Genomic DNA, 22,684 nt, shown 5'->3' on the forward strand with positions numbered 1-22,684 from the left:
TTGCAGACATGTTCCCAGGGCTTCTTTGAATTCTCTTCTTTTAATCCTTTAATAGTCAAAGTATTATTTTCTGATGCACTTATCATGGCATTACCACAAAGATTCTCCTCAAATGTCACTTGGTCTCACTCTCAGGCTGTGACATGGATATTATTCAATGGCCAGTTGGCCTGCACATGATTCTCCAATATTCTCATTACTTGAATTCCTGCAAGATTTAGAATTACTCTCCGGGATGTATTTGTCTTCTGTTTATATTGTACTGTCAGATGTTTAAAACATCCAATGAGCAAAAAGAACCTGGTCATCAGGAACAATGACAAGACTAATGGAAAGAGCAGAGAAGGAGGAAAATTGGCTCGTTGACTTTGGCTTCTCTTGCAACTTAATAGCAGAGACCTAAAATAATAAATACCAAGAGACTAAGGACTACCTCATTCCCCAAACAAAAACAAGTAAGGTGTGTGTGGGCAAGAGGGTGGCATCTCTCTGCAGAATCAGATTTTCTTTGCACACTGCTTTCTTGGCCACTTTACAAAGCCTATCCACAAATGTTTTTTCACACTGTGAGGTGGCTCCCATTTGCTCTTCCAAACTGCAAAGCTATCTCCTCAAGAAGCCACAGACAAAGGCCATTTGGTCAAGTGACACTTTTATTGGCTAGTGTTTTTGGAGACTATTAAGAGCCACATGTGAACAAAGCAGAAAGCAGAAGCCCAGTACTCAGGGCAGGATCTTGGGAGAAGCAACTGGCTGAGTAGGAGGTCAGCGATGGCTGAAGAATCCCTGAGGATGGTTATATTTAAATGGCTTCATCCTACTTGGACCCCTAGAGAAAAAGGAAAAGGGAGAGCAGTTAATATCATGTCCTCTGAACGGATAAAATAAATTACAGTTCATTCACACAAGGAATGCCATGCAGCTGTTGGAATAAAAAAAAAAAAGGCAAAGTTAGATGACACAGGACATTGTGAGGAAAGTAGACTAAGGTGTGACACTATCTTAGTAAAAATGTCACTCTGTGCTTGCAGATGTGTGAACACAAACCTGGAAGGGGCCTGACAGTGGATACTTTGGGGACAGGGTTCAGGCACCCTAGATTTTAGATTATTGCTGTTTATATGTTTAACAACAAACACACTTTATTTCTGTAATTTAAAAAAAAGTAAAGGAAGAACTGGGGATTTAGCTCAGTGGTGGCACTGCCTGCTCTGCAAGCGGAAGGTCCCGAGTTCGAGACCCAGTACGAGAAAAAAAAAAAAAGGAAAAGAAGAAATTTTAAAATCCCTCTTCCAGGCAGGAGTCTGAGACTGAAAAGAATCTGCACTGTCTACCAAGAGCGGTGGGTTTATACTTACTACCTGGTAGGTGCCATTTCTATCATTTTATAGATGCAGACACAGGCTCAGGGAAGTGCAATGTCTGCCCAACACCACAGGGCCAGGAAAGAGAAGAGCCAAAATCCAGAAACAGGTCTGATGCCAAAGCCTGTTTGCCACAGGAAGGCTGAGAGGCATAGCTGGAAAGGGTCCGATCTGTGTCTAGACTCTTGACACAGTGAAGCTTAGGTGCTGCAGCTGTAATTCTGGGTTCTCAAGCAAATTTCATAAAAGGCCTCTTCTGCACCACTCCATAGGAAAGGGATGCCACCCATGACTGTCTAATTGACATCCAATGGTAACCAGAAAGTGACTCCCTGGGTCTTGGTTTTAAGGGACAGTATGTGTATGTGTGCATGCATGTGTCTCTGTGCATGTGTGTGAGCGTGTGTGCATGTATGAGTATGTGCAAATGAGATAGGGACTGTGAAGTGGGGAGACAGGTTTTTATTCTACCATCTGTGACCAAGGGCTTACTCGGCCTACACTATGCTGCTTGGCACTTTACACACTCTGGCTCACTGAATGTCATCTTCTCAATGATGTGATATAGGTGTTGTTTTACAGATGAGGAAACTGAAGCTCAGAGGGGCTAGACTCTTGTCACATAGACAGGAGCTGGAACTGAAACCTCTTGGGTCCTCTTTCTGGCCCCAAAGGCCTTGCTCATATCCATGATGTCATATGCCACCTAACACTAGAAGGACACTGTCACCAAGGGCAACATCTAGGCATAGTACTGATGGAAAAGCCTCAGTCTGGGGTCCCCAGCCAGGGGTCTCTGGCTGCTCACATCAGCACTCTACATCCCGGCCCTTTGGCCCAATACCAATCCCAATTCCTGTGGTGGGCTGGACTCCAGGCCAAAAGCTTCACAACTCCAGTCCAGCAGTTATGGAGTTAACTGGATCTGAATCATCAAAGGAGCACCTTCTGATCAGAGGAGCTTAGCACCTCAGGAAACAGGGTTTTTGCGAAGCATTTGAGAAGAGGAAATAAGCACAGGCCATGGGGGAGCTCCCACCCTGGAAATGTGCTATAGTGGACTGGGAGGGCGGGAAGAGGTGAGGTCTCACACAGACGCAATAGGGAAAACAAGTCCTAGAAGGCGCCAGTGTCCAGCCACCAACTCTGTTTCCCTGCAGCCTCAGGGACTGGAGTTGTTTATTATCAGACAACACAATGAACCAGATAAGTGGAGGTGCCAAATTAGGTGGAAGAATGCTGGGACTGGCTGAGAACAAAGAGAGTGGAAAAGAAGGCACATTCAGATGATAGGGACAAGGGGAATGTCCCAACTTAGAAAGAGACTACGGTCAGACCAGGATTTAGCTCAGTGGTTCCGCCGCTTGCCTTGCAAGCGCAAGGACCCAAGTTCGAACCCCAGTACCAAAAAAAAAAAAAAAAAAGAAAGAGATCATGGTCCAAACACCACTCCTCCCCAACCCCTTCCTCCAAAAGGAAAGAGAGGTGTGAGTAGAGAACTCTACAGTTTTGAAAGACCAGAACATGAGTTAGGGGATAAAAGAGAAAGAAATGACCCAGTACCAAAGAGAAAGAAAAAGGAGCCAAAAGTGCCGTGAGACCAGACGCCCTAAACACCAAGTTGTCATGTCCTGGTGGCATACTCTTGTGTCCAAATCAACTGGAAACTTTATATGTATGTCTGATTCATCATGAACCAGGAGGTTCTTTTTCCACCACCTAGCCTAAGTGACTCTTCTGTGGTCACTGCACTCACTGTCTTCCTTGGGAGCTCTTCCTTCTGTATGTCTGACTGCCCATAGCCAAGGGTCTCACTGACTACAGTTGACTCCTGGGGACTGTGGGGAGGTACTAGTTTAAAACCCTTATTTGATAATTAAGACCAAACAAACTCTATTGTTGAAAGAGTACTGAGAAAGTACTAAGAGTTCAGCCAGATCTTCTCCGTTTATGGCCTGACACTGCTGACTTGGTTGGGCGGCCCTTTCCAGACAGTGTTTGTGAAGACCAGAACAAAACTGCAGAGGAAGCTTCAGAAGGAGGGACCAAGGTCCCCAGGAAATCCAGTAGCAGGATTTAAATTTCTGTTGTGAATAGAGACAAATGTACCTGCAAAAGCACATGCTCTCTTCACTTGGCCCTGCACACTGAGACCTAATATCCTGCAGGGCTCTGATCTCTGCCCCAGTCCCCGTAAGAAGTCACCAGAGCCCCAGCCTCCTCTTACCTGAAAAGCCGCAAACACATCTTCTCCTGGGGAAATTCCTTGGGCCCCTCCACACTGTCATCATGGCTCTCAGTCTCCAGGTAGACATCTAGGAGCACGCACAGCCGCTGCAGCTGGTTGGTCAAGAGCTGGTGGCTAGGCCGGGGGCCGCACAGCTCCTTGTAACACACATTGACCTCGCTCTCCATGGCCTGCACAGGTGGGAAAGCCAGTGCCTCAGCTCTCTTCTGACCATATCGGGCAGGCTTTTGTCCCCAGATGTGCCCGAGGGCACCATAAGAGGCGGACTGTCTTGATGGGGGGCTCCCATCCCTCAACACAATGGAGTCTTCCTGATTCTGACACGTAACTTTCCCTGCTTCAAACACCCACAACCAGAGATGGGTGTGTAGAGAAAGACTCTCAAGTCCCAAGCCAGAAGGTGCTAGGGTTAAAAATGCTCTATGCCAAGCTCAGTGGTGCATATCTGTAGTCCCAGCACTCAGGAGGCTGAGGCAGGAGGATTGCCATGAGTTCGAGGCCAGTCTGAACTGCATAGTGAAACTCTGTCTTCAAAACAAAACTCTACAGCCAGAAGGCTGCTACCAAACCACATCAACAGGCATGAACATAAGTAATAGATGCAGCTATCTCATTGTCATCTCATTCTAGTCTCTAGAATGCTTCTGAGTTTATTCATGTCTTCACAGAAGCCCAAGACTTTTCAAGGCAACTATTTTATAAATGGAGAAACCTGTGGGAGCCAAGGTAGGTGAGCAGGTGAGATGGGTCTAGACCAGTGGTGGCGAACCTATGGAATGCATGTCACAAAGCCCTCTCTGTCAGCATGCGAGCCAAGTCGTGCCCAGCATGGGCATGTTGTTTTTTTCTAAGCTAAAACCTCAGTATTCTGGTTGAATTGCACTGTTGGCACTTTGTGATAAATAAGTGGGTTTTTGGGTTGCAGTTTGGGCACCTGTCTCTACTATACCATGTAGGCCCCAGATTCTCTGAATCTGGCTAGCCCCTCTGTCCCAGGAATGCCCATGTCTTCAGCAGTAGCAGGTTCTGCCTCTACTCACCTTTCCAGGGGGCTATCCCTGTTCCTCCTGTCACCCCACTGTGGGCCTTACCCGAATGTTGTCATCGTTGCTGTTGGTCTTCTCTCCTTTCCAATTTAGGCAGAGCTGGAAAATGGGTGGTATGGAGGAGTAGCCAGGGTTCACCACCACAGCAGCCTGGAGTTTTGCTGGGAAGATAGGGGGAGGAAAAAAATCAGCCTGTCACCCAGCTTGCCAGCCTCCCCACTGGATCTGAGGCCAGCTCAGATATTTACTAATCCCTGTGCTGCAGAGTACACATGGTATGAATGATTCTACAATCTCCTAAATAGAACAGCCAGGTTGTAGAATGTGAGGTCTGGTAACTCTGGTCTCTCCAAGGACCTTCTATCTCTTGTGCCACAAAGGCATGCGCTTTTTGGTATCTGGTCCACCTTGGGCTGTACACAAGTTTAATTTGCTGGTTTAAGTTTGCCATTTCCTTATTTGCCAGGGTTTAAGAAATTTTCCATGTAAAAGCTTACTGTTTTTCTTTTGAAATATTGATGCTATAATTATCTGCAGTTACATCAAATACATATTCTCCAGTCCCTTTATATTTATACATTTTATTATGTGAAATTCTGGTTTTTTGGGGGAGAGTTATTTTTGTGGTGATGGGGATTGAATGTAAGGGTGCTCTTCCACTGAGCACCTTTCCCTCAGTCCTTTTTTATTTTTTATTTTTTATTTATTTATTTATTTTTGCCTCAGTCCTTTTTGAGACATGGTCTTGCTAAACTGCCCAGGAGGGCCTTGAACTTGCAATCCTCCGGCCTTAAGACTTCTTTTTGAGACAGGGTCTTGCTATGTAGTTCAAGATGGACTTAAACTCACTTTGTAACCCAGGCTGGCCTTGAACTTGTGCCAATCCTTCTGCCTCAGCCTTCTGTGTGCCAGGACTACTGGCATGTGCCACCATGCCTGGCCCTGCCTCAGCCTTTTGAGTAGCTGGTATGACAGGTGTGTGCCTCCCTGCCCAGCGTGAAATTCTTTTTTTTTTTTTTTTTTTTGGTTTTGGGGATCAAACTCAGGACCTTGCGTTTGCATGGCGGGGGCGCTGCCACTGAGCTAAATCCCCAGCCCTTGAAATTCTTAATAGCCAATATTTACTGATTCCTTACTATACTTCAGGTTCTATGCTAAATCCCCTAAGCACATTGTATCTCACCCTAACAATGATTCTATGAGATGGGTATAATTCTCCTTATATCCATTCACAGACGTGCAAACAGGTTCTGACAAAAACTTCCACATCATTAAACAGATGCAGGGCCGGGGATTTAGCGCAAGGTCCTGAGTTTGATCCCCGGTACCCACCCCCCCCAAAAAATCAAGCCTGGATCCTGAATCTCTCTGGCTTCCTGTCTCACCATGTGATCTCTTTCATACATGATCCTACGATTTTGATACCATTCACTATGAAGCCCTCATCAGACACCAAACAGATGGGGACACCTGATAATGGACTTTCAGCTTCTAACATGACTTTCACCCAAAGCTAAATAAATATCTTTTCTTTACTTTATATAGAGTACCCAGCCTTAGGAATGTTGTTATAGCATCTGAAAATGAAATAATACAGTACTACAGACAACCTCCTCTACTTGGCCATCTACAGCAATGAGCCTGGGGGTGATATCCTGGGGGCAGTGCCAGGCCTAATGAGCCTGGGGTGAGACAACAGCACAACAGCCCAAGCATAGCATCTGAGTAGCTCCAGTAGGAAGCCCTGGCAGAGTGAGATGCCAGAAGTATGAGGAATCACAGCTTTCAATGTCTCAATGTCTCTGAAGAGAGTACAGGGACTGCAGAAGAGGGAGAGAGGTCCTGTGACCCTGTCGTTTACAGCCCAAGAGTGACACCTCTGCCCTTCAGTGATGGTGGCAAGAAGGGAGATCTGATGCTACAGAGCAATAAGGCAAAAGGTGGAGAGCTCAGACTCACAGGTCAGCCTGGGTTTGTAACCTCAACCATAAAATAGGAATGATATTACTACCCCAGAGATTGTTGTGACAGTGAAATGAGAAAAAACAGGAATGTGTTTTTTGTGTAGCTCTCACAATCACTATTTGCTAAGTCCCTGTGGCAGGATTCCAAGATTTTTTGGTACTTTTGGGCAACTGCCAGGTATGTTTGATTCTCAGCAGCTCCCCTTGACTAGAACCACTGTCATCAGGAGAGCAATTACCTACCTGTGCCCCTTTCAATAAGTGCCATGTAGTAGAGATTGGTGTCCCCAGCCAGTCCTGCCTCCACAATGTCCTTGGTGAAATGCAGTTCCTAGAACAGGCACCACAGACACAGAGTAAGCTTCTCAAGTCAATCCTCTGTCCTTCTGGTGGGGGTGAAGGACTGAAAGGTGATATGATCACATAGTCCTCAGGACAGCAAGAGTGACCTGTCAGTCATTTCCACCTACCATATAATCTTCATGGGCAATTGTCACCCACTTCACTAGGCGAGAGACAACCTTGGCAGGGAAGAGGTATTGGCAGTCACTGGTAATTGGCACAATGCCGTGTTCTAAAATGAAGCGAGACAGGTGGTGTCACAGGTAGTAATCAGGTACCACAGCTGGGTAACTAGGATCTGCCTGAGGCTCTCTGGAGGGCAAAGGTGGCCCTGCCATCTGTCCAGGTACACCTGGCACTCAAGAGATACTGAGGTCAACACATGCCAGGAATATAGGCATGTCAACCTGACCTTCACCCAGAACTATGGGCTTATAACCAGAACCCAGCATCAGCATTCATGGTGCTTTATTTTTAATGTAAATGATGGCCAGCAAAACAAAAAGGCCTGCAGCCAGAATCAGTGTCAGTGCCTCTGCAACAGTGACTATGATCAGATCAAATAGCCAAGAGGGCTGTGCTTTCACAGGCAAGAAACTGAACTGGTTTTTGTTTTTGTTTTTTATCGAACTCAGGACCTTGCACTTGTGAGGCAGACAGCATAACCACTGAGCTAAATCCCCAGCCCAGGGTTGTGTTTTCATAGCTGACCTTGATAGAGGAAATGACCGATATGTTCTATGTCATTTCCTCAAAAGGAGAGAGCTGGAGAACTGCTCTAGGGTAAATTCTTGCTGGTGTTACACAAATATGCCAACAATAATGGCTGTCCCATTAGATGACAATTATCCAACCTTGAGACAACACAAACTCAGCAATGCTGATGCAAGGCCCAAGGACCAGCAATGCTGCCCTGGAGAGATCAACATCCATGTGGAAACTGAAAACTTGTTCGGGGATTGAGGGGTTGGGGAGCCTCCTGGAAACCTAATGCCTTTCCTCACAGTGACTCATTTAGAGTAGAAAGATCTGACCTCTCCCACTTCCACCCCAACCTACAAATGCCTTGTACATGGTAAACACTTGTCAAGTATCTGCTGAATGAATAAACTAAAAGAAGCCTCATGTAGCTACCATCAAGGTCAGCAACTGGTCAGAATGAGCTGGGAGCTTCGGAGAAAACATAGGGGGTTCAGCCCCACCGTGGGAGAATCAGCTCAGCAGGTCTGAGAGAGGGATGAGGGAGTGGTCTCCTGTACAGCTGTATTCAGATGAGCTGAATGCAGCGTTCTGAAGGCAGGTACTCCACTGTTCTTTCCCCTGTGCTATACTGGGAGCCTGGCATGAATTAGGCTCTCATTAAACACCTGTCTGTAATGCACAGATGCACACCAATGTTTACCAATATCTGTGACTTACACACCTAGAATGAGCCACCCTGGTCAGTCTGTGAACTTGTACCACTAAAGGCTTTGGGCCTCCTGTGAGAGGGCTAGGACAGCAATGGTGGCTCTTGGGGGAGCTCAGACATCTACCTGAATGGCCCTGCCTATGCCCCTACTCAGTAAAGGCAAGAATCCAGGTCTCCTTGGTTTGTCCTTGGAATTGAGAATTCTGAGTGAAAGGCTGTTGTTTTCGTCCCTGTTACTGAGTGGCTGTTAGGGCCAAACCCCCACATTAGCTTACCCAGGGACGCAAACTGTTTGTGGAGGGCTAGACGGGACTGCACCCTGGTCTTCAGCAGCTTCATGGTCGTCTCCATGTGGCTGGCACTCAGTGAGTGGTCAGCAATCACCGTATGCTGTGAATGACAGTGAGAGGCACACATCTGAGAACTCCCCCTCCTTTCCTCCAGGTGCCGCCTCTCTCCTGGGATGTGCCAGCCTGCCTGGCCCGGACCACCCACACAACATGGTGGGTGCCTTTAACAATGGCAGGGTCTACCCACTAAGACAGGCCAGACACTGAGTCCTGGCAGGAACACCACCAGTTGCTGGGCTCTCAAAAAGCTTTGGCTAGCTCCTGATGGCAGGCAGGCTTCTGCTAAGGTGCCTGGCCCCTTGGAATATACTCATGCCTCTTTTTTAGCATCCCTGTATATCTGATGATCAAGAGCAGCCAGTCTGCAACCATGCTACACCTAGAGCAAGGACCGAAGTTAGTCTAGAAGGCTGGTTCCTAGGGAGTTAGGGAGAAGACAAACGGCACTCAGTACTTATAACCCCAGACATTTTAGTGTCTTGAGTGGATGGAGGATAGATTATAATCCCAAAGGAAGGTATCAAGATCAAAGCCCCAAAAGGCTACCACAGGTCTTTCTGGAATCTATATAGGAGAGAAGGTAGAACCCCTCAGCCGAGGAGACAGGGTCAGGGTACCTACTTGGGGTTGCTCTTTAGGGAAGTGGAGGCCTCCCAGCTTCTGTACCCACAAATAGGGATGACCTAGGTCAATTACATAGTCTCTCAAAGTCAAAATGCTGCAGAAAAAGACAATAAAATAATTTTACAAATCATTTCTGCTGTGGTCCCCAGATACAGCCCTCCTATCCTCCAATACCTCGCAGACAGGCCAGACCCTCAGGCCTAACTGTGCTCACAGCCAAGCTGTCTGCAAAGGGCCCTTAATTTTATCAGCTCCCTTGAGCTGATACTTTCTTCTCTTTCCCTTTGCAGTCTTTAACTCAAAAAAATCTCAAATAAAAAGGCAGTAAACTGATCTCATTTGTCAATCAATTTATAAAATATTTTTTACAAATTTTAACCCTCAAGAGAATTAAAATGTTACACACTTTTATTATATTACTTTTTTTGCTTTTTTTTTTTCTTCTGATGCTGGGGATAAAACCCAGGACCTGATGCATGCCAAGGAAGTATTCACTAAGTTACACCTCTCAGACCTGATCACTTGTACTTATGTTCCCCAACCCTTCTTCAACCTTTTTCCACCTTTCTATGGGATCCCTTTACCTTGTAACCAAACAAATGTACCCCCCAGCCCTATGTCCTGCCTGTCCTCTGGTCCTAAGAGATCTCCAGCTTGGACTTGAGCCACAGACAAGAGACATTCAGAAGCAGAGAGGCTGGGAGAGGAGCAAATACTGCTGACTCACCCAACTTTATCAAACTGATACTGATTGGCTGGATTTGGAGTTTTTTTTCCATGATCGCCAGGATACAAACAGCTCAGCACCGAGTCAGGAGAGAGCAAGTCCCTGCAAAAGCGAAAAGAGACTGCAGTGAGAATCCTGGCCAATATCTTGCCTGAAGATAGGCCTGGGCATTTGATGGTGGTAGCGCCTCTGTTTACTGATGAGCAAGGCCATGGGCCAGAGATTTAGCTCAGTGGTTCCGGTGCCTGCCTCGCAAGCACAAGGTCCCAAGTTTGATCCCACGTACCAAAAAAAAAAAAGAGAGAAACCACCAACTGATGAGCAAGGCCATACTTTATTGAATGCTTCCTGTGGGGTGAGCACTTTATGGGTTTGAGGTCACTGGACTCACAAGCACACAAGATAGGGAGGATTATCATTCTCATTTTGTAGGAGACAAACTCAAGGCTTTGAAAGATGTAGCTTGTCCAAATTCATGCTACCAATAAGTGCTGCAGCCAGGGTTTTCACTGTCTGATCAAAAGAGAGTAGAACTGGGCCGGGGATTTAGCTCAGTGGTTCCGCCGCCTGCCTCACAAGTGCAAGGACCCGAGTTTGATCCCCAGTACCCCCAACCCCCCAAAAAAACCAAAAGAGAGAATTACTTTTAACCATAATTCTTGGGGGGTTAGGGTTAGCATTAGCTTGGCTTCAGTACTGGGGACTGAGCCCAGAGTCTTTGCACTGAGCCATACCCTTAGCCTTTTAAAATTTTCTGTTTTGAGACAGGGTTTTGCTAAGGTGCTAAATTGCCCAGGCTGGGCTTGAACTTGCAATCTTCTTGCCTCAGCCTCTCACAGTGTTAGATAGGCGTATGGCACCATGTCCAGCATTTTCTAGTTCTTTATAAAATATAATTAGCTGTCATCCTACTATGCTGTAGAATATTAGAACTTACTCCTTTGTATTTTGGTTCCTGTTATCCAATTTCTCTTTATCTTCTCTCCCTCGAACAAAAATTTATAGTAAAATGTAATGATTTCTATTATAATTTTAGAAATAATTATGATTTTCATAGAAGCAAGAACAAACTCCTTTCCATCCCAGAAAGAACAAGCACACAGCTTTGGTGCTCTACCTCTCTTTGATCAAATCTCATGATAATCACAGAAAAAGGCCTCCTCCCTTGTACGCCCAGAAAAAGGTACTATCACATGCACTGGAGAAAAGGTGACCCAGTGCTATAAGCAGAGAAAGTGATGCCATCACCACCCACCTGGGATGACTAGGGCACAGTCTGTAATTAAATGTGACAAACAGAAAAGAGATGGTGTGGAAGATAATATAGTAATTTTATCACGAAGGACAACATGGCCCTTTTCCTGAACCAACATGGGGTTCTCCTTCATCTTTCTAAGAATAGCATCAGAAGCAACTCAGGCAAGACACATTGGCCCTGCTGCTCCGAGTCACAGGGACACTTTACCCCAGCATGCCATCAGGAATGTAACACCTAACAGTGGCAGTTTCTAGCTCTTCCTGTTCTCTGTCTCAGTCTCCCTGTCCCTGATGGATTACTGCTGCCCCCTTTGCTATCTCACATGATGAGTGGCTAGAAAATAAAGTTTTTCAGTCTTTTAGCCAGTGTTTATTAACTATTAGTAATACACTGAATCAACTAAAATAAAACAGAACAGCAAAAACTGCACATGACAAAGGTTTTTAATCAACAGACTTGATGGAAGACTCAAACCTTCTTGATGAAAATTTAAATCTGAGGCTGAAGTATGGCTCATTGGTAAGCAAGGCCCTAAGTTCTGTCTCCAGCACTGAAAAAAAAAAAAAAACGAAGCTGGGTGTAGTGGAACATGCTTATAACCCCAGCAGCTCAAGAGGCTGAGGCAGGAGGATTGCAAGTATGACTTTGTGAAACCCTGTATCAAATTAAAATTTAAAAAGGTCTGGGGATGTAGCTAGCTGTAGAACACCTGCTTAACATGAGCAAGGCCCAGGGTTCAAACCCCAGTACTTAAAAAAAAAAAAAAAGGAAAAAAAGCACACAAAGCAGGCAACTATAGTCATAAAAATGTACACCAAAACAAAAAACAATTGGATTAGTCAAATATGTTATAAAATTTTGATGGCAAGAAAGAGATTAAACTTTAGAAAAACCTTAGAAAAGAAAAATAGAAAATGATTAAAAATAGAGTTGGAGTTGAGGATGTAGCTCAGTGGTAGAGCTTATGCCTAGCATATGTGAGGCCCTCCATTCAGTCCTCAGCAACAACAACAAGAGTAAATGACAATAAGCCAACTATCATTTACCAAGTGTCTCCTCTATGCTAAGCATATGATCTGCCTGGGAAGGATATTATAATCAATGACCACAAAGCAAGAAGACAGACTTTGAGGCTTACAGCAGCATACAGCTTAGTAAGAAGCTGGAGTACAGCATGTAATAAAGTTATCCTGCAGCCCTGTTATGAACATGTTGAGCATCTTAGATATGAGCAAGCAAATGCTCATGACAAGAAACTTCATCCTGCTGGGCATGGTGACACATACCTGTAATCTCAGCACTCAGGAGGCTGAGGCAGGAGGATCACCATGAGTTCCAGGCTAGCCTGGGCTACCTAGTGAGTTTAAGGCCAGCCTGAGAGAAATCTTGTCTCAAAAAAACAGCTTCATCCTGTTCCAGGGGGTCCCTAAGTACCTCAGTATCACTCTGCTCTGCTCAGAAGCAAGCCCTGGGCTCCCTCTGCTGGAAACTGGATCAGTTTCATCCAGAGTGACCTTTGGGAGTCCAACAACCCTCTCATGCAGAGCTGCTAAGGCCAAAGGTGGTGTGGACTTCAGGTATAGGATATAAAACTCAGGAGACACTCTCCCATCAGGCAGAATGGGAAGAGGGAAGAGCCCTGCTCCAGCAGGCACCAGACCTGAGCCTCAGTGGTCTTTCTCCAGGTGACAGTGTGACTAGTCCGGGCCAGACCGAAAGTGCTGAGCCCAGGAGGCAGTCTCAGAAGTGAAGGTTTCTCCACCTCCAGGCCCTCTTGGTACTCTCTTCTTCCCAACCCTGGCTGTAGCACAAGATTGCCAAGGTCAAGAGCTTCACAGGGATGCTGAGGCTATTGTGACTGCCTGTTCACCCTTCTCAAAACCTCCTCCACAGGACACCTCACAGTACTCCTCCCACTATGCAGATAAGGACAAACCTGAGGACTGAGCTGAGCTGGGGAGAAAGAAACCCCAGGGCCTAGGACAGAAAGCAAAAAGGCAAAGAGTAATCTAAATCTGTCAAGCTAGTCAGGTCTGCCAAACCTCATCTTTAAATTTACAAAATCCACTGGTTGCAAAAAGCTAGTGACTCTGCCCCACCTACTCAATTTGCAAATACACCGTCATCACTTTATCATCAGCAGTGTGATAAAAGGACTTTGCAATTGAAGTCAGAGAGTGCTTTCTAAATTCCAATGAGCTGGGGATTTAGCTCAGTGGTTCTGCCTCCTGCCTCGTGAGTACAAGGTCCTGAGTTTGATCTCTGGTACAAAAAAAAAAAAACGCACTGTGCAAATTCTAGTGATATGCCAGGACTCCTACGCCATGAGGACACAACAGAAGTCAATAAGGCAGTGGACCTCCTCAGGAGAGCAGCCCCCCAGGCTCTCATCACACCCCCATGCATATGCCATCCCCACAGCACCTCTCCCCTACCCTGCACTGATGGGGGTGATCAGCTCCATGGCGGTTGTTACTTTGGCTTTCACGGTTAGAATGTTGAGGTTCATGAGGTAGTAGAAAGTCAGGTGAAGCATGCTATCATCTAAAGGGGGAGGAAGAAAAAGAGGACGTGTTTATGAGTCAAATATGTAGTGCAGAGTCGGCAGTACTATAGAAAGGAAATTCAGAGAGCCCTTTGCAATCTTTTAATATAAAAACAAACACGTAGAGGCAATATAATATTGGGCGGGGAGGATTCTACAAATTCTTTAGTCCTCTTTCTCTCTGACAAGGTGGAGTGTCATTTCCATGCCCTTGCACAGCCTAGACATGTTGACTGTGCTTCTAACAAGTACAATTTAGAAAAGGAATCAAGGTTAACACTACCAAAAACAAGGAGATACCATATGCTCCTGATACAATGTGATAGTATGTGCTACTCTTCCCCCAAATCCCCAAACTTTGTCTAATCAAGGTTATGAATGCAAAGGCAGGATTGGGGAACTGTCACTCCCTGGAAAATGATATGGAGCATGATAACTGAATGCAATGTGAGATCCTGCATTGCATCCTGAAACAGAAAAATGACATTAAAAAAAATGAGGAAACTCTGAATAATCTTGTAGATTAGTTAATAGTATTGTTCCAATAAAATTAATATGGCTTTTGGGCCAGAGATTTAGCTCAGTGGTGCCAGTGCCTCCCTTGCAAGTGCAAGGTCCTGAGTTTGATCCCCAGTACCAAAAAAAACCCAAAAATTAATATGGCTTTTGATCATTGTACTGTGGTTAAGGTATTAACACCAGGAGGAGTAGGGTAAGCACTACCTGGAAAGGCCAGAGTGTGGCTCGGCGGTTGAGTGATGCCTAGCATACATAACTGAGTTCAGTCTTCAGCATCACATAAACACACACACGAAATGAAGACCAGTGTGTATAGCACGTTTCCCTTTGTGTAAAAAACCAAGGGGAAGGAGATAAATATAATAAATATAAACTGTGTAAAAGCTTCTGTAAGCACAAAATATTCTGTAACAAAGGCTGTCCTTGGAGATAAGACCAAAGATTATCATCTGAGAGCTTGGGTGAGAAGAAAACTTAAATTTTGGGCCAGGGATTTAGCTTAGTGGTTCCAACGCCTGCCTCGAAAGCGCAAGGTCCCAAGTTCAATCCCTGGTACCCCCCCCCCCAAAAAAAGAAAACTTAAATTGCAAATACTAACTCTGATATTGCCAGGGCACTTTATTATGTGCTACTTTTTCTACAAAAAAACAGTTTCAAAACATTCTCTGCTAGTCCCAGTGCCTGGGAGGAGGCTCCTCTGCCACCATTCTACACTCCTAGGGGCAGAGAAGGTGAGCTGCAGAGAAGGTGAGCTGCACGGGGGCCAGAAGCACCCCCCCACCCCCCCACCCTGGAAATAAGAAGACACATAAACAAGCCTCAAAAACAAGACTTCCAGATCACCTACAGCAACCCCAAAGGGAAACGAGATGGAATAATCTGATACTCAACCACCCGGACTCCCTCAACTGGCAACAAAAGAGGATCTGGGAAAAATGAAATCAGAAATAATTTCTCAGATAACAGCAAAGATTGTGCTCATAGTGCAAGACATGATTAAAAATCTAGAGAGGACACAGATTAAAAAAAATAGAGGATCTGAGGAACATGATGGAATCCCAACATAGGAAACAAATGGAATCCATAAAACAGATGCAAACAGATTTCCAGGAGATTAAAAACTCCATCGAAAGTCTACACAGCAGAATGAACCAATGTGAGGACAGAATTTCAGATATAGAAGATAAGATTGCAATTAGTGAGGAGGAAAAGAAAAATTGCTTTAAAATTATAAGGGAACATGAGAAATCAATCCAGCAGCTGCTAGACGATGCAAAGAAGAATAACATAAGACTGACTGGAGTCAATGAAGAAAGAGGAAAGAGTGCAGATGACATAAAAACACTTCACAGAAGTGATGGCATAAAACTTCCCAAGCAGGGGAAAAGAACTTGACATACAGATAAGTGAGGCATATAGGACTCCAAATAGCCTTGATCAAAAAAAATCCACACACAGGCATATAATAGTTAGGATTCCAGAAACCCAACAGAAGAAGAAAATTCTACAAGCAGTGAGAGAAAAGAAACAAATCATATACAAAGGAAAGCCCATCAGAATCACAGCAGACTTCTCAATGCAAACCCTCAATGCAAGAGCTTGGAGTGACATATTTCAAGCCCTAAAGGAAAACAGCCTCCAACCCAGATTGATGTACCCTGCAAAACTCTCTTTCAAAATTGATGGAGAAATAAGATACTTTCATGATAAAGAGCACCTTAGGAACTTCATGAATACCAAACCGGCACTCCAAAAAATTTTAGACAATATCCTAGGAAAAGACAATGAGGATCACAACCCCGGGAAGCCCAGCAGAACGAATAAATTGGGTGTGAGAAATTAAATGCAAAGGGGGAGAATCCAACAAAAAGACAAAGTCATGACAAGGCTTTTAAAACTTTTAACTTCATCTCCCTAATGAGTGTATAATTCAATCTTGTTATTGTATTGATTAGTATTTTTCTGATTCTAGAGTTGCACACCTTTCCTTGTGCTGTACTGGCTATTTATCTTCTTGTGTCTACTTTTTAACTGGGTTGTCTATTAATGGGCTGTAAGAGTTCTTTATATATTCTGGTCATAGGTTATATGCACTATAAGTATGGTCTGTTTAAGGACTACTTTTCATTTGCTTAACGATGTCATTTAAAGTTCCAAATTTTGATGGAATCTCATTTATCAAATTTTTTCTTTTATACATCATGTTTTTTGTATCCTAGGTAGTTCTTGCCTACCCTAAATTCATAAACATTTTCCCTTATAATTTCTTCTTAAAGTTTTATACTTTCAGGCTTTCATATTTAGGTTCATAGGTCCTTTCAAGTTATTTTTATGTATGGAAATAAAGGGTTGAGGTTAATTTTTTATATACGGATACCACGTGTTCTAGTGCTGTTTGCTGAAAACACTTTCTTTTCCTTGGCTCTTGAGTTTATATTCTATAAAATGTTAATGTTAAATAATCTTTCAAAACTCGGTGGAGCATATATGTGTGGTTCCATTTCTAGATTCTGTTTTATTCCAATGATCTAGATGTCTTTCCTTACACCAACACTGCCTTGATTACTGTAGTTTTAGAAGAAGTCTTACAATTAGGTACTAAACGTCTTCCAACATTGTTTTTTTCTTTTTCTTTTTTCTTTTCTAGGTCCTTTGTACTCCTACATAACTTTTAAATTTCAATATCCAATTCTTCATTTATAGCAAGTATACACAGACCTGAATTTTTATATATACCTTGTGTTTTCTAATCCTGCTAAATTCAAATACAAGTTCTAGGGACTCCTAGAGATTTCTTAGTATTTTTTCTGTAGATGATCATTTCATCTACATATAAAGATTTTGCTTCTACCTTGCCAATCCTATTCTAATTGTGTCATTTTATTGCCAGACTATTTTGGTGGGGAATAGGTTTCAAAGTTTAACGGACAGATGAAGAGTAAGCATATCTGCCCTTGTTCCCCACCTTAAGGAGAAAGCATTGTATCTTCTCCATTCATATAAGGAGTTCTCGCTGGAAGTATGGAGTACATGTCTTTAATCTGTTGAGAAGGTTATGTTCTACTTCTAGTCTCCTGATAGCTTTTACCATGAACAGCTGGGGAATTCAGTCCAATACTTTTTCTCCAACTAGTGACAGGATCATATGGCTTTTTCCTTTCCTCTGTTAAAATGATGACTTTTGGGGTGGATCTCCCAATGCTGAACACTGCCATCCCTATAATAAAACCACTTTTCTACTGCCACCCCCCCCCAAAAAAAAACATTCTCTGCTAAGCTATATCTTCAGCCCTTTTTAAAATTTTTTATTTTAAAGTTTGTAAGTTGCCCAGATAATGCTCAAACATGAGGTCATCCTGCCTCAGTATCCCACAGTGTTGGGATTACAGGCATGCACCACCATGCCTGTCTAGTTCCTACTTGTATTTATTAAACATGTTCGTTGTATTACTCAAAACCTACATATACTCTTGCAACTTGTTCTGTGTATTCAATGTAGCAAACTCAAAAAAGGTGTAGTTTTATTAAGCTTTCCTTATGTGTCTGGAGTTTTATTGATATGTTGCTAAGGTTACAGCTTTAAAAAAAAAATCAAATACCCCATGCAAAAAAGAGAAAATCAGAAATAGAAAATAAAACAATTTTAGGGGTAAAGAGGTCTCTGACTTCCAGGAACCTTCTGGACCTACAGCTGGCCAAATTAGGTACTACTGGATTCCCCAGAATGAGCCAAGTGCAACCAGACCTTTGCATTTCAGGTCAACCATGACGGACAGAGGGTGTCTCTTCAGCATCTCCTTGCGCTTGTCATCCAACTGAACTCCCAGTGTGGGTCGCCGCCGTTTCTGGACAAAGCAAAGAGTGAAGCCAATAAGCACTGGTTATGAGTAACCCCCTTCCCTCTTCCTCTCAGCCAGGGCCTCAAAGTTGTTAGGTCCTGTTGTCTGAGCTACTCAGGCTACCAGGCTCCCCTCCCACCAGCCCTTTCTTCAGCAGCCCTCCCAGCAGTCCTCTTTCTGCTTCTAGGAAGGGTGGCACCTGCAAATGAGCCACCCTCCCATGCAGCAGTATGATGGCTTCCCTCCCGTGCCAGGGGAAACAATACTCACCGTGGTCTGCTCCTCCTCAGCATCTGAGTCACTCTCGTCATCTGCAGCCGCACAGAAAAGGCAACAAGAGGTGAGAGGGCTCTTGATGCTCCCTGAAGTACCTCACACACAGGAACTGAGGGGCCCAGGCTGTCCTTTATACATGAGTTTCTTTAGAATAAATAAGTTAATTTGCTGCTTATTTATGAAAACATGGTAATGAAAAAAAGGATGAACTATAATCCCCACCACCCTTATTTTCTAAAGGGGTTTTTAATGTCATTTTTATAAAGCACTCATCACTATGTTGGCAGCAAGGTGGTAATAAAATGTGATTTATTATCATCTAATTTAATTCTGAAGAGCTTCCCCAGGGTCAGTGAGCTAGTGAGTGACAGTACTGAAATCCAAAGGCAGCAGCCTGTGATTGCAGGAACTGAGTGCTTCTCTGTCCCAAAAATTGACATTAGGGTTCTGCTACACAGAACCAGTCTAGTAAAATCCCAAGAACTGCCTTTAGGTAGTGTTTTCGTATTTCTGGTGATCCCAATCTCCACTTTACCTTGGGAGTCATCGGGAGGCTTGAACAGAGCCTTGGCTTCATCTACACTGCCTTCGATGGCCACAGACAGGGTCTTATCTGGGGGCAAGAGAAAGTTCCATGGGAAAGCTGCTGGGAAAGAGTGCTAAGAGATGCAGGCAAGCCAGCATGGACTGCATTTCTCTTGCTTCTGCCCAGGTCCCTACCGACACAAGGTGGGGAGACAAAAGCCCTTTCTCCACATGGAGGGGGACAAGGTAGGAAACTTATTTTTCCAGCATTTATTGAGTACAAAGAGCCCATAGTACAGATTCCACACAAGGTACCCCCAGATTACGGGTGGATCCCTCTATTTAGGTGCATACCAAAGCACAGAAATTTAACCTCAGTGCATAGTCAGGTCCATAAAACCCTTTTGCCAACTGTCCTAAAAGTTCTCACCAAAAAGCCCACACTGTCCACATCCCAGGAACAGCCCTCACCTAAGTGCTTATTCTTTTTTCTGCAGGACACCAAGCACCTGGATAGCATCATCTATTCAACTAGGAGGCAGGAGTGGGCAGGAACTTGCAGTCCAATCCCAAACCTGAGTCCCTGCCCTTCTGATTCCTGATCACATGATGTGGGTAGGTATCACTGCTCTGAGCCTCAGTTTTCACATCTACGAAATTTGGACTGAAATAGTAGCTGCCTTGTTGAGTGGTGAGGACTGAATGCTGTTTATCATTTTTATTGAAATATTTTTTAAAAATTAGGGCCGGGGATTTAGCTCAGTGGTTTCGCCGCCTGCTGCACAAGTGCAAGGACCCCAGTTAGATCCCCAGTACCAAAAATAAATAAATAAATAAATAAATAAATAAATAAAAATTAGCTTTGGGGATAGAGACATAGCTCAGTGGTCCAGTAATTGCCTAGCATGTCTGAGGCCCCTGGTTCAATCCTCAACACTAAAAAAAAAAATATTAGTTTTTATCTTCACAACAACCCTATAGGAATATATAGGAAACTATTATTACGCCATTTAGACATGAGAAACTTAAGGCTCAGAGAAGTTAGAAACCATAGCTAAGAAGCAGACAGGCACAGATTGAAGATCAGGTCAGTTCCTCCTGAGCTTGGCCTCTCAAGCACTGAGAAAATAGCCTATACAACATACCCGGCTTGATGTCTCCTTGAGCCACTCTTTGTGGTACTCTGCAGACCTAGTATTCTGAGATCAGGTTCCCTTCTTCCTCCTTTTTTGTGGTGCTATATCCCAACCCCTCTTCCTCCATTCTGTACAGAGTCACAGAAAACTGCAACAGTTTAGCCAGCTATACTAAGAAGGAATGGCAGATTTCCCCAAGTAGCCAACGACCTTATCTCTGGCAACCATACACAAACCATCACATCCTACCCCAAACAAGCTAGTTACCCCTTTCAAATATTGGCAAATGCCAGGCTATTCTTTTGTACGATGGTGCCAGTGATTGATCCCACGACCTCATGCATGCTCAGCAAGATCTACAACTGGGCCACATCCCAGCCCCAGATTATTTTTTAAAGTTATTTAATCTTGGCTTCTGTAAGAAAATGGGAGTGGAAACCATCTGAATTTTATTTAATTTTTATTTTTTTACCATCTGAATTTTAAACACAAAAGAAAAGAAAATTACTCACCCTGTCTAGGGGGCTGGGAGGAGGATTTCATATGAGCTGATGATGAACACAGGAGGGAGAACAATGGGGAGGGAGAAGACAAAAAGGACGAGGAAGACATAAGAAGAGAGGCAGTAATGTGTTGGTGTCTGTGGCTGGGAGAGGAGGTATGCACTGGTGCAATACATGTCTATCTGAGGCAATGGGGTGGGATGCCGTGAGGGAAAAAGGTTAGGTGCTGGGTGAAAGCTGCATGAGAGCAAAAGCAAAAACTTCTCAACTTTAGCAGAGTCAAAGGCTGCCCTTAGGTATATTGAGGACAAAGCCTCTCACCTGGTAATTTAGTATAATGACATGCAGCCTGTTTCAAGGTGCAGAGAAAGCCCGGAAGAGCTGGCTGGGCCCTGTGCTCAATAAGTGCCCCTCTACCCCCACGCAAAGCAGAACAACAGGCTCCAAACCACCTATGAAGTGTGCCTTGATGGCATGAGCACCTGGAACCTCAGATGAGCTACCTGGGCACTGCACACAAGGGCCATCCAGCCAGACTCATGAAAGCATTTAAGCCATCCATTCTGAAATGCCCATCAGTTAGTCTAGCCTCAGGCCAGCTAGTCAAAGCAGCCATGCTGGGCAAAGCAGAGAGGAGGCAGTGTCTATCACCTGAGAACTTCTGGATGGGCCAGGGTGGGCGGGGCTTCCATATGACTCTGCAGGACACTGCTGGTGCTCCCACAGCCCTCCTTCTCCCCTGGCCCCAATACTCACCACAGGCCTGCCCATAGGCGGTGGCCTGTACAAAGAGCACGTAGAGGGGAGGCGGCAGGTGTCTGGCTGTCTCATATTGCTTGTGAGCTTGGTCAAATGGCATGAACAGGTACTCCTGCACTGGGAGGGAAGCCTATACGCAACAAAAAAGAGGGTTTTCATTTTTCTTTTGGTGCCAGAGATTGAACCTAGGACCTCAGGAATGCTAAGCACTCACTCTACCACTGAGCTTCACCAAAGCCTTGCTTTTCCCTTTAGCCCATCTACAAAGGTACATGTGGCTACTTTGTGACTATAGTTTTTTATTTGCAAAAGAGTTACATGTATCAGTGGTTCCACTGTCTGCCTCACAAGCACAAGGACCAGAGTTTGATCCCCAGTACAAAAAAATCAAACCACAAAACAAAAAAAGTGGTACATGTAAATGAATAGAATGTATAGATGGATAAAAGGTCAACACACACGAAAATTGTAGATTTTTTTTCCCCCATATTGGAGATTGAATCTAAAGGAGTGCTGCATTATATTCTCTCTTTTTTTTTTTTTTGGTACTGGGGATGGAACTTGGGTCCTTGCCCTTGTGGAGTAGGTGGCAGAACCACTGAGCTAAATCCCCAGCCCTGCTGCGTTATATTCTTATCCTTCCCCCTCTTTTTAAAAATTTCATTTTGAGCCAGGAGATTTAGCTCAATGGCACCACACCTGCCTTGAAAGCACAAAGTCCTGAGTTCGATCCCCGGTACTGCCCCCCTGCAAAAAAAAGACTCATAGAAAGTTGTATACAGTTTATATATAGCAAAACCTTCCAGTTTGAAGCCCCCAAAGGTTTGGTGTGAATACAAACTTTTTTAAGAAAGCACAAAACTCACGCATATATCTACACAGATACTTTGTAAACCAAGACATACAAAAAGAAATCTGCATTTTGCACTTTTAAATACTGTACTATAATAAATCTCTCTGTCCAGTTATTCTATCAGTGGTATGTTAGTCCACACTTCCTTCATAGTTGTAAGGCTGTGTTACATAAACATGTATTTAACCTGTATTCTATTTAAGGACAGTCGTAGTTTCCATTTAACAGGATAAAATTTAGGGATGCAGAGGATATGCAGTGTTGAATATAACCAAAACTTTTAGTTTCCATTTTATCTTCTGTTATGAAGTTCTATGCTTCATAATAGAATATTTTTTATAATAATTCTAATTCTATGATTAGAGTCCTAGAAAAGTGCCAAGTTCTAGAAAAGT

At 44.1% G+C, this 22,684-nt stretch overlaps 1 protein-coding gene across 4 annotated transcripts in view; it reads right to left on the minus strand.

The window, feature by feature from the left end:
* Nucleotides 1-635: 635 nt before the first annotated feature.
* The window catches only part of Thoc5 (THO complex subunit 5), a 33,595-nt gene continuing 11,546 nt past the window's right edge, over nt 636-22,684 (minus strand). For 2 of the 4 annotated variants that reach the window (XM_021257174.2, XM_004843405.4), the window contains exons 8-21: nt 21,434-21,566; nt 20,687-20,722; nt 19,049-19,126; nt 18,508-18,548; nt 18,144-18,243; nt 13,770-13,878; nt 10,077-10,178; nt 9,347-9,443; nt 8,651-8,765; nt 7,093-7,196; nt 6,866-6,953; nt 4,704-4,819; nt 3,592-3,782; nt 636-829 (exon numbers count right to left, since the gene is read on the minus strand). In XM_021257174.2, the coding sequence (XP_021112833.1) occupies nt 766-829; nt 3,592-3,782; nt 4,704-4,819; nt 6,866-6,953; nt 7,093-7,196; nt 8,651-8,765; nt 9,347-9,443; nt 10,077-10,178; nt 13,770-13,878; nt 18,144-18,243; nt 18,508-18,548; nt 19,049-19,126; nt 20,687-20,722; nt 21,434-21,566 (1,374 nt within the window). In that variant the 3' untranslated portion in view covers nt 636-765. The remainder of the gene's footprint in view (nt 830-3,591; nt 3,783-4,703; nt 4,820-6,865; nt 6,954-7,092; nt 7,197-8,650; nt 8,766-9,346; nt 9,444-10,076; nt 10,179-13,769; nt 13,879-18,143; nt 18,244-18,507; nt 18,549-19,048; nt 19,127-20,686; nt 20,723-21,433; nt 21,567-22,684) is intronic. The other 2 variants (XM_021257175.2, XM_087198507.1) reach the window with 1 other exon arrangement.

Source organism: Heterocephalus glaber, unplaced genomic scaffold (assembly GCF_053883595.1).
Source record: "Heterocephalus glaber isolate CG9 unplaced genomic scaffold, H.glaber_assembly_v1.0 deba00001687, whole genome shotgun sequence".
Classification (NCBI taxonomy): domain Eukaryota; kingdom Metazoa; phylum Chordata; class Mammalia; order Rodentia; family Bathyergidae; genus Heterocephalus; species Heterocephalus glaber.